This window comes from Musca domestica, unplaced genomic scaffold, assembly GCF_030504385.1.
Source record: "Musca domestica strain aabys unplaced genomic scaffold, Musca_domestica.polishedcontigs.V.1.1 8, whole genome shotgun sequence".
NCBI classification, from domain to species: Eukaryota; Metazoa; Arthropoda; class Insecta; order Diptera; family Muscidae; genus Musca; species Musca domestica.
In genome coordinates, this window is record NW_026712409.1 from 4,962,869 (window position 1) to 4,975,558 (window position 12,690).

Genomic DNA, 12,690 nt, shown 5'->3' on the forward strand with positions numbered 1-12,690 from the left:
ATTGGAGACCCAGCAAAAATTTGGATTTGTTTTTTTTTGCACTACGAGTTTCTAGAATATTGCCTTCAAACGAAAAATCAAATTTTCGAACTAAGATGTTGGACATTAGTTAAATGTCGAACTTCCATTTTTCGACTTTTTGGTTTGTTCTGATCGTTGGAAAGAACGTACTCGTTTACTGGCTTCGATTTCGTTATCTGTGATAAAAATCTGTTCTAATTTATCTTTAAGAGTCTTGCTGAAAACAAAAGACTTAAGAAACGAACTTCTTTACAGCAATTGCCCAAATTAAGAGTTCTCTCTATTTCCTCTCTTCTTTGCAAACGACTGAAACTTGTTTCCCTTCTTTTTACCCTACAAAAATGTACTTTCAAAAAAAAAAACATAAACCTATTTTAAAATAAAGTGACTCTCGCTATAAACATAAACAATGCTATTTCAAAAATTTAAGAACTCCATTTCATGTTGTTTTCATTCATTTATAGCAGCAAAATAAACTGCATGTTTAATTATATTATACAAATTGAAATATTACTTTTTTCAACAAAACAAGTGTCATAATTGACCTGATAGTTTGTAAACAACGACCAGACGTTGAAAAAACATTAAAAATATCAGCATTTTGTTGTTGTTGCTGTAGTATTTTTTTGTTTTTCTAATAATATTTCAATATTTTATGGAAATTTTTGTTCGTTAGTTATTTAGCACATTTGCAATAAATTTTAATACTTTAATAAGCCTCTTTTTTTTTTTTGTTGCCACAATACAACGAGGCAGAGCTGGCCATTGGTGGCGGCAAATGTTAACAATGACGAAACTATAAAATGCATGGCCATGCTCAAGTCAGCAGCAGCAGCAGTAATATTCGACGTTGTTGTTGTTGGGGGAAAGGAAATGCATAAAGAAACTATTCACTGTAAGATAAGATAGCGAGAATTGAAACGATATAAACAGATTTGCAAACATATTCGAGCTTGGCCGGGCTGACATAATGGTAATAGAATGCATTTGCAATAAAACTATAACTGTGGCAGTCGGTTGGTCAGTTGGCCAGTTACTCTCTGGCAAAATGCAAAAAACTACAAATGTTGGACTTGACAGTCTGTGATTCGTATGTGAAATAAAAACCACCACCAACAACAACAGCAACAACGACAAACTGTACTAAATGTGATTTATTAACAAAAATCTCTACTATAATACACATCTATCTCGAGTCTGGTCTTAGATGCCTGAGTGCAAGGAGTTTTTTTCTGTGAGTGTTTTTTTTTTCTCTAAGGCAGGTTGTGTTGGTGGCCATTGTCCAGTTAATACAATAAAATGGCCAATTGTAGAGTCTGCATGTGTGTATGTGTGAATTTGTGATATTGACGTTTTTTGTGCAAGCTTTAAGATTTGCACAGGAAATTGCAAATGATTTAATTGCATTGCATTGTTTTTGTTGTTGCTGTTTTTCATTAGCTATTTTGAAAGCAAGCAAAAAATAGGAGGCAAAACATTTCAATATAATTTCAATCAACATTGCTTGCAAATTACAACAACATTGCTTGGTATGCATAATAAATAGGAAAAAAATATTTGAGTTTTTTTTTTTAATTCCCATTCTAACTATTAATATTTGTATATATTTTTTTATAAATAATAAAGCTGCTGGATATTCAAATTAATTAACCATGTGGAATTAGTGAAAACAAAGTATTGTCAGGCTTATCAATAACAAAAATCCATGGCAACTTAATCGAAGCTGGAAAAGTGGGGGATTAATCACCAGACTCTTTTTTGTAGTCTCATAGTCTGGCCTGACATTCATGCGGAATTCCAGGCTATCAGAGTTGTGAAAAACGCTTTTTGCTTTAATTCTGAAAAATTTACATAACTTTGCTAAATGCCAGGCAGCAGATTGAGCGAGTGAATAACTCAATGCAGTTGCAAACATCACTTATGTCTTTAAATTGCTTTGCCGTGTATTATTTATTTCAATTTATGCGATAATTTTGCTGTGCAGTTTTATGTTAAAAGCTCCAAAGGCGAAAAGGAATTAAACAGCAACAACTGCAGCAACAGCCAATGGCCAACTGGACAGCAGACAAGTGCGTGAGGTGCTAATTGCCAAAGTAATAACAATAATGCCAGACACATTAGTATTAATGATTACGTCAACGACAATACGACAGTGACTGAGACGACGGCCACCATCTTGACTCTGGGCACTCTACACACAGTCAAAGTAGTTTTTGTAACTGTTTCATTGCGTGCTGCTGCTTTTTGTTTTGGTGTGGTGTGGTTTTCTTAGGTAAGCTGAGTGACGCTTTGCCTAAGAGTGCCAGTGTGTGTGTGCGGTTTTCTGTTTAATTTGTTTGTCATATTAATTTTCCAATGGCGTACATATTTAAGTGTCAAATGGAAAGAAGCAAAAAACCAAATGACAAACGTTTTCTAATTGGCTGAAATACACATTCAAATGAAAACGCCTATATTTTAGGTAGAAGGAAAGAGAAGGAAAAACCAAATGAAAAATTTGTAATAAAATACAAATTTTATGTGTGTTCAAAATTAAGTGATAAGTGTTTGTCATTTTCGAACATATTTGAAACTAATTTAAAAATAATGTAAAAACCACTGAATTTGTTTATGTATCATTATTATTTATGAATTACTGGAAGAAAAATGTTAGTATTTTTCTCTTAAATTCCTGCTGTACGAATTGGAAGGAAGTTTGTTGCTTAAGTCTTTTGTTTAGATTCATTGCACTGCGCTTTCTCTCTATTTAATGTTAAATTCTAACCAGAGGAGTCGTTGCATACATTCCTCTCTCTCTCTCCCTCGCTCTCTCTTTTTGGGGGAGAATAACAAACAGAATAGGCCAATGCTACGCAAGAAGGTATTTTAGAGCAAGCGGCTAATTTCTCTTATTTTCTGTTAGAGAACAAACTAGCCAATGTCTATTTATTATTAATTTAATTGTTTAGCAATAAATTTTAATAACAATGCGAAAATTAAAAAGTTGAAATAAATTGCAAAATATAATAAACAATACAATTTTAATTTTCTCTAAGCAATCTCTTTACATTATTTTGCTCAGCACTAGCATCGGTTCTTCACGTTTACTCTGTGTTAGTTAATTTTCTCTTAAATTCCCAATGTTCCAGTTGGAAGGAAGTTTACTGCTTAAGTCTTTTGTTTGGTTTCAATGCACTGCGCTTTCTCTCTTTTTAATGTTCCATTCTATTCATTTCCGATGCAGATGGAGTCGTCTCTCTCTCTCTCTCTCTTTCTTTCAATCTTTTAGTGAAGGAAAATATGCAGAAAAATTGGTTCCTTACGTTTACTCTGTTTTGGTTATTTTTCTCTTAGATACCCAGTGTTTGAGTTGTAAGAAAGTTTGTTTTATTTTTTTAGCTTTTATTTATTTTTTTGCTGAAGAAGCGATTTTCTTAATTAATTAATATTCTTAATTAATGTTTAATTCTAATTATTTAAGATCATAAAATAAATGGGCAAAATAATGAAAGAGATATTTTTAAGAGAATTTTGATATAACTTTCCTTCGTTGAAATTAAAATCTTTTAATATTTTTTAAGCAAAAATATAATTAAAAAACTTAAAAAATAATTTTATAAAAACAATTGTAGAAAATTATTCGTATATATGTTACTCATGATACAGATTAAGAGGAAGCAACGCTACTTGCCCATCCAGGTTTAAGATGTAGATGGAGCTACTTTATCTCTATTTTGCTGAACATGAAAGGCGAAATCAATTTTGAATGACTTTTGGGGTTTATTTGTTACTCCACCCAGCAAATATTTGGAAGTCTTATAAGGCACTTTTTGCATTATACGTTATACAAACCTTTTGGCTTCAACGACTGTTGCTCTCAACGAAAAATCAAATTTTCAAACTAAGATGTTCTTCGTTGGCTAAAAGTCGAATTTCGATTTTTCTACTTTTTGGTAGGCATTTTAAAAATAAAAACAAAGATCGAAGAAAATAATTGTTATCGAAATGATCAACATTTGATTTATAGATGACATTGAATGTCTAACTTTTATTTGAACCTCGATTCGTATGCCCATTTGCTTCATAGATAAAATTCCATAGCTAGGTGGCAGCCCTCAAAAGGAACTTATCACTCAATCCGAAGTTTTATTATTCGTCCATAAAAATGTCTTTACTTTTTCAGGTAAAGGACAGGTTTCCTAATAAGAAATAGGAAAAATGCGTAAAAATTTAGGATTCTTGAACGCAGAGAAGCAGAACTTATATTGGAATGTCAAAACTAAAGTAAATTTGATCCATAGGTGGCGGTGTGGGTATACTTTATATTGGAATGTCACACGGCGACTCATAGGTGTCTTTAATTTGAGTTTTCGAAGATGATTTTTAAGCAGGGTATTGAATTCGAAAAAATGTTTTCTACTCTGCCATAAATAACTATTTGGCAGATATAACCGAGGTTTAAGCAAGGCCGATTCATGAGAAAAAAAACTCCATTTTAAATTCTTTTAAACAACTTCAAAAAATTTCCTAATATTCCTCACAATTTTCCAAATTTCCCGTAAAAAGGATTTGAAGTCCCAGAACATTTATCTTTCGGAATTTAAAAGCCTTTTCCTCTCCCCATAAATTCCAAATAAACAAATGTGCTACACTTTCAAATGAATACAAATTACCTTCAATAATTTGTATTAAGCTGGGAATTATGGAGCCTAGAAAATATAACATAATTTTTCAGATTTTTCTCAACATGGCCAAGGCAAAGGAGCAAAAATTTGAAAAACAACAAATGATTTTGTTGAAATGTAAGGCATATTTCAATGCCACATTAAAGTATTATGATTACAAAATGCAACAACTTAAAATTCAAATCGTTGAATAAATTTCCCCCACAGAATGGAAAAGTGGTAAAGGAAGGCAAGCAGCAGCCAGGTGCTCCAGTGGGCATTAGCAATTCTTAATAATATTTCATGTTGCAGTTCTTTTATTTTTTTTCTTCTTGGGCTAAATCGAAGTGTATTAGGCCACCTTTAAGATTGTGGAACACAACCTGAGGCAACAAAAAAAGGAGAGACAAAGAAGGATTTCCATATGAATACAATTTTCCAGTTAATGGCAGTAGGCACTTATTTTCTTGGCTAGCTGGATGGCTGGCCGGCCTGCCTCTAGATGGTCTGGGCGGCTGCTACAGATAGTCATGTAATTTTCATCAACGGAAATTGAGATATTTTTCATAAGTTATGCACGCTAAAAACTTAAAGCTCATAGAGACAATCAGTTGGCGGTGAGTGGCAAAGGAAGCAGAGACTCCCCGACAACACCTTATGCTGTTCATTGGCTAAACTTAGCTCCCTTTATATTTTTTTTGTGTTTAGCAGCTACTGAATGCTTTTTTGCAATTAAGCTTGATTAGCTTTAATCGCTTGCTGATATTTATGTGTTTTCATTAACATTATGTGTTTTGTGTCGTTGTTGGTGTTGTTGGAGTTCGGTTTTGCCATGCTTCCTTTGTGAACGTTGCTTGAACGAACAATGAATGGTTAAGCAGCCATGAAATCTCCGTTTGCCAGAGGATGTAACATTTAGCTTGTGTGAAATGGCCACGTAATACAGTGGAAATATGTTAAACTAAATTACAACATAAAGGAAATTATTCAATAACTTAAAGTTGGCTGGGAGATTTTGTGGATTTTTCAGGCTCAGACTTTGTTATCATTTTGTTTTATTGGCAAAAAGAAAATAAAAAAATTTAAAAATATGTCCAAACTTACCTTGGCGGAACTTTCCAAAGGATTCCAATAGACTGCTATGGCATTGTGGGAGACTTCTTCAATACAACCGGCCAAACCCACTGAATTCTTGGTATCTATGGGAAAAAGAGATGCGAAAAATATATTTTTACAGAAAAACTGATTAAAAAAAAGAATGTTTATGATTGGCTCATTTGTCATCTTCGGCATGCATGCACACACACATGCTTAGGATGACCATGTTCTTTTACAACTATATACAAATAAATAAATTTATGCTTAAAACATATTAGCAATTACTTATCACAATGTAAAAATCTTTCTTTCTGAGGTACAAAGACGACGATGGCGACATGGCACAAGTGTTGGCTTGTGGTCATATAGGGATGTCGATTTAGAAAAAAATTAATACTCCAATAAAAAGGGGGTTTCGGAAGAGTCCAAAATGAATGGACATTTGGAAATTGAAAATAAAAGTCAGAGTATTTCGAAAATTTCATGTAATCAGGGATTGAATTCGAACACCATGAAAATATGGTTTGCAAAATATCTTATTCTTTCAAAATAATAAATTTGACTCATAGATGGCGTTGTTGTGAAAGAACAATCAATACAAAAATATTTCAATGGTGAAACTAGTAAAAGGGCTTATACAATTTGTATACCCTCCTCACATAGTATGGAGGGTACATTAGGTTTATGATTCCGTTTGTAACAACTCGAAATATACATTTTGGACCATACATTATTCCTGATCAGCATAACATTTTATGTCGATTTTGTCCGTCTGTGGAAATCACTCTAGCTTCCGAACGAATTACAGTAGGTTTATAAAATTTTACTCAAATGTGTGTTTGGTCTGCAGGACTTTTGGTATTAAAATAGGTCCACGTTTAGGTATAGCCCCCATATAACTATACCTCCCTATATTCGGTTTTTTAATAATTTTAGCGACCTTATTCACCGGAATTGTTTCAAATTAGGTATTTGAAGTTCCTGTGCAGGTCCACGTTTTAGTATAGCCCCCATATAATGGTACCTTCCGATTCTCGGTATTTTGATGATTTTAGCGACATTATTCACCGGAATTGTTTAAAATTTGGTATTTAAATTTCGTAATGGATACTACAGCCTGTGACAGAAAATTGCCTATGCAGGTCCGGGTCTTCGTATATCCTCCATATAACTTCACCTCCCTATATTATTCTGTATATGTGTATATTGATTTTAGCTACATTATTCACCGGAATAGATTCAAATTTCGTATTTGTAATTCGTAACGAGTACTATAACCTGCGACAGAAAATTGTCTATGCAGGTCCACACCTTCGCATAGCACCCCCTATATTGTTACCTCCCTATATTCGGGATTTTGATGATTTTAGCTACATTATTCACCGGAATTGTTTCAAATTTCCTATTTGCACTTCGCAACGAGTACTACAAAATGTGACAGAAAATTATCTATGCAGGTTCACACCTTCGCATAGCCCCCCATGATTGGTAAGGACCCAAATATAAGGTTATTCCCTATATTAAGCATTCTTCAAATTTTAACAGAATTGTTAACGGATTTTTTTTTGAAAATATTAAAATTCATTCCATTTGGTGGATGGGCTTCAAAGTTCGGCCCGGCCGAAGTTGCTACTTACTTGTTTTATTTGATTTTTTTCTCTTAAAGGGTTATTCTTTTACATTTTTAAAAATAATCAATAGAGTCTCAGATTTTTTAGTAAAAAACTGGATCTGAATTCAAATTCCATGTAAATATGAAATGGGGAGATAAAATGAGCCATGGGTGGCGTTGTTGTGAAAAAAAAATGATCAGGAAGTACAAAAATGTCATAATAGTTTTGCCCATTACATTGTTAATGGTGAAAGTGGGTAAAAGGGGCGAAATGTGAATTCTATGTTTATAAAATTTTCATTTGAAAATGTATTCCTTTCTGAAATTATATATTTCATGTATTAAGAGAACATAAATTGAGTCCCAGATTTTCATATAAAAAAAACTTGATTTGATTTTTTATGTAAATATAAAATGAAACCTAGATGGCGTTGTTGTGAAAACTGGATCGGTAAGGACATATATATATTTATTTTTATTGCTCTAAATTTTTAAGCAAAAAAGAGAAATGTAAATTCAAAATTTATAGAATTCTTCTTTAGAATCCCAGATTTTCCTATAAAAAATATGGAACATCAGGTAGTTGTAGAGAAAACTTCATGTCATATAAGGAAACCCGAACCCCTATTTTTTTCTTAAATATCTCCCAATTGCCTTCCCTACTGATTACTCTTTGCTGCATATTGTGCTAAGGCCATACCAAAACTCCTTCTTTTTTTCTGTATGATTTTTTCCAATTTGCCAAACGAAAGAGCTGTGCGATTGCAGGTGATTGCCAATGAATTGTACTCCCCTTTGTGATGCAAAAATGCCATAGCCTCAATGCAATGATGTTGCCAACATGTATGTGTGGCTGTGTGCGTACGTGCGTTTCTGTGTGTGTATGTGTGGTTTTGTATCAAGTTAAGGCCTTTAATTTTTTTATCAGCCATGAAATCTTTGTTATAATGGCCCGATGGCCATTGCCCGCAACAAATTCATTCGATGCGTATTCAATAAAATTACAAAACTTACAATGATCTTCAATAACCAAACACCCAGACGACAACAACGACGGCTACGACGACAGTCAGCCACCACCACTCAGGCATGGAGGCAAACATAATCACCGAAGCTGTTCATACACATGGGCATACATGCTGCCAATTGATAAGCATCATTGGTTTTTCAAAAAGAAAACGAAGAAAAAAAAATTACAAAACAACAACAAAGACGACAATATTCAATATGACACTTGTTGTAGAAATAAAGATTTTATTTCCCAGAGTGAGGGACAGAATCCAGGGACAAACAACAACATTACACACACAACGACACACATCGACTACGCAACAAAACAAATGAAGCAACATTGTCTCAAATTACAATTTAAGCCAAGTCAAGACAGCACATCTAGACAATATCTAGAAAAAATTTAAATCAGACAGACAGCCAAAAAAAAAAAACAAAAACATTAACATGTTTAATATACAACTTTATCAAACCTCCAAAGTGTGTGACCCAATACCATGACCAATGTGTTTGCCGTAATTCACACGTGGGAGTTAAAAAAAAACCTCTCTGGCTTGGATTGATTGTCCATAATTTGTTTATTATAACCTTTTGACTCTCGTCGTCGTTTTCCCTTTGCTTTTGATTTTGTAATTTTTCTTTATGTGTCGCGCTTATGTCGCGCTGTTATGCAGCTATCTATGCTATGCTACGCCAAGCTCTGTAACTTACCTGCATCCAAAATTCTCTGTTTCACCGAATGCTGTCGACTGTGCCAAAATTGCCAGGCTTTGATTTCATCTTCAGGGGATTTTTCTTCACGGAACATTAACATAATGACACTCTGTTGGCGGGGGGTGCGGAAATTGGAGGGAAGACAAAGAAAAATAAATAAGTTAATATTAGTAATTTATTTTAAATTTTGTTTTTTGGGAAAGTTGTATATAAATAGAGTTTTTAATAATATATAAAAAAAATAATGAAATTTTTTTTTTTAAATTGTTTAGAAAAAATGTTTAAGAAAGTCTTCAATGCAGGCCAATATAGAGAGGTGTTGCGTATTAATTCAAGACTCATGTGTCATTTGAATTCATAACATACAGGGTGAGATGGAAAAATGCAACCAACTTCAGGCTGCTGTCATTTCATTTTGGTGAGATTTTTTCCAGAAAAAAAAATATATTCGTGATGGAATTCAAGCGTGGTAGTGTGATTTCTTTATATTTGGCTGGAAAACCACAAGTGGCTATCGTTAGAGCATTCCAGCATTTAAATGTGAATAAATTTTTTGTGTCTCGTACCATCGCTCGTCACCGTGATACTGGTAGCGTAGACCGACGTCAAGGAAGTGGACGGAAGAAAATATCAGCAACATCAGCAGAAATTTTTCGAAAAGTAAAGAAGCGATTTTATCGAAACCCGAGTAGCAGTGACCGAAAATGGCTGGTGAGCTGAACATATCGCAATATTCCATTCGGAATATTGAAAATTGAGCTCGGGGTAAAGCCATTGAAATTCCAAAAAGTGCAAGAACTTACACCGCAACAGAAAGAAAATAGACTCAAAAGAGCTAAAGAGTTGCTTCGCTTGAGCGAAAGTGGTGACCTGGCGAATTTGGTTTTCTCCGTCTCCGATGAGAAAACATTCGTTGTCCAGCAGTTTGTAACAAACAAAATGATCGTCTCTACTTGCCAAAGAGGTCAGCTGCAAAATGTGCATCTTCGGTTGGCCACCAGAACTCAAGCGCCGGCCATGGTGATGGTGTGGGCCGCCATAACAGCCGTAGATCGCCCTCCACTCGTATTAATCGACCGTGGCATAAAAATAAATGCCAAATGTTATCGTGAAAATATTCTGGAGGAAAATATTCTGTATTAAAGCCTTGGGCACGCAAACATTTTGGGCGCAGACCTTGGTCATTCCAACAGGACTCAGCACCATCGCACTCAGCCCCAAGAATGGTTACAAATTGAGGTTCCTCGCTTCATTTTCAGCGCACAATGACCACCAAAACCTCCGGATACCACTCCCGTTGGACTATTGTGTCTGGAGTATTTTTTAAAGCAAAGTTGGAAGTAAAAAATACCAAAGCATCGATCACCTCAAACAAGCGCTTCGCCGGGAATGGGCCAAAATACCCGAGAGCAACATTTGGGCAGCGTGTGACGGTTTCATTGGCCGTTTGAAGGCCATAATTCGAGCCAAAGGTGATCAATTGGAACAAATCATAACTTATTCTAAAAATTGATGCTATTTCCGATTTAAAAATTTAAAAAAAAAAAATATGTAAAAATAATGGCCTTTGACTTTGTTGCAGTTTTTTTATCTCAGCTTCTACATCAGAATTAGCTGCAATTTAACGACTTGGTTACTAAGTGAATTGAAACTTGCCCCGCAAAAATTGCCTACGTTTCGACATAAATCCCACATACTGAAACCGTCCGAATTTGGATATTTTGGAACTTCCAAAGTACCGAATCGTCCAAAATACTGAAAGTCCGGAGATACCTTTTTTAGAGGCTACACCTAAATATGAACCGATATATCAATATCAAGCACTCTACGAATAGTATCAACGCACATAGTGAAACCGTCCGAATTCGGATATTTTGAAACTTCCAAAGTACCGAAACGTCCAAAATACTGAAAGTCCGGAGATACCTTTTTTAGAGGCTACACCTAAATATGAACCGATATATCAATAACAAGCACTCTACGAATAATATCAATGCCTATGCAAATTCTCAAAGCTATATCTTAATAATGCGAGCTCTCTCGTTATTTCTATAGGCTATGAAGCTAGGCTAGAATCGTACAGAATTTTAAGCTGATCATGAATGTACCAAAAAACATTTTGGAAGATATCGACATTATAGTAGAAATGGCTCCAAAAAAATATTTTCTAAAAACTTAGTCTTGAGAACCAATAAGTATTGGGTTTTACTATCTTCAATATTTACAACTATACAGAATATTTCAAGTTCTTTTAACCGCGAAAATTCGATATTTTTTGTCAGATAGTATTTTCTAGGAATTTTCAAATATAGGAAAATTGGAATAATTTAGTTGGGCCCAATGAAGTTTTGAATTGAAAACTTGATATTGTATATGATAGCCCAGCCCAAAAAATTTATTTATGAGGAGAAATTTCAAATCTTTTCCCTTTATTAACATATTTAATGATTTGAAATCTTAATATTTCATTTAAAAAAAAAATTCCAAGAAAATCTATACGAAAATTGGAAATTTGTTCCACGAAAGCAGACACATGAAATTATTATCAACCTTTTTTGGAAATTTCAATATCCCATCACGCCATTAACAACTGCAATACAAACAAAAGTCAAAATGCTTAAGAAAATGAAAAAATATGGAAATTTTCTTGTTGGAAATGAATACTAAAACAAATTATGGTATTTTCTTGAAAATAATAAAAATTTACATAATTTCTTTTTTTCTCCCTGCCAAGAAACAAAAATAGCGATTACGAAGAGATAAACTACTAAAACAATAGAAAGAAGATGAGATATGTGGAGATGAGCATCTGCAAAAAAACTGTGATTCAAATCAACCCCTTCTTTTGCTTCTCCTTCGTTAACACCCTATCGTGGCGATGCATCCTTTAAGTACATTTGTATGCCATTCTTCCTCCCAACAGACAATCTCAGAGATTTGCCATGCTTAGTTAAAAAGGTGAGAGAGGGAGAGAACTGATTTTGATATGCGTGTAGGTAAATGATATCTTGGCCCTGTGTGTTTGTGCGTGGATCATAAATAATTTTCAATGAAATAAAAAAATTTGCATTCAATCCTTTTTGGCTGGCATGCTACTGATGTCGTTGCTGGGGGGATGATGCTGCTCCTACCGGGGAAAAAAGGGCTTAATAGTTAAACAAACATAAATTAATGCTGACACTTTATGCTGAAAGACATTTGATTTCGTCTTATTGTAAGAAATACCCAAAGGTAAGATTATGAGACTGCTGCTGCTTCTGTGACTACGACTGGGGCTGCTACTGCTCCTCGTGTTTTTTTTTTTTTTTTTTTTTTTTTTTTTTTTTTTTGTTTGTTTGTTACTTGAGCCTTTGGCTTAATTTATTGGAATTTTATGCAAATAATTTTAAATGCATTTTAAAAACTGCATCTTATCTTTTGAGCAACTGAACACAGATATGCCATGATGCAGAGCGGCTGGTTCAGCATCATCAACGCCATCATGCTTTAAAGTCAAACGGCAGTTCAAGCAGTTATTGGAAATGGCAAAAAAACAAAAAATGCGATACAAGAAACGACTGAAACCATCTCCAGCGGATCGGTAGCATTTTC

The 12,690-nt window shown here is 34.1% G+C and overlaps 1 protein-coding gene across 6 annotated transcripts in view; it reads right to left on the bottom strand.

Annotated features, from left to right (window-relative positions):
* The window catches only part of LOC101890862 (protein grainyhead), a 330,664-nt gene that overhangs the window by 31,080 nt on the left and 286,894 nt on the right, over positions 1 to 12,690 (bottom strand). For all 6 annotated transcript variants that reach the window (XM_011298246.3, XM_011298332.3, XM_011298281.3 and 3 more), the window contains 2 exons: positions 9,097 to 9,208; positions 5,769 to 5,863 (listed from right to left, as the gene is read on the bottom strand). In XM_011298246.3, coding sequence (XP_011296548.1) covers positions 5,769 to 5,863; positions 9,097 to 9,208 — 207 coding nt within the window. The remainder of the gene's footprint in view (positions 1 to 5,768; positions 5,864 to 9,096; positions 9,209 to 12,690) is intronic.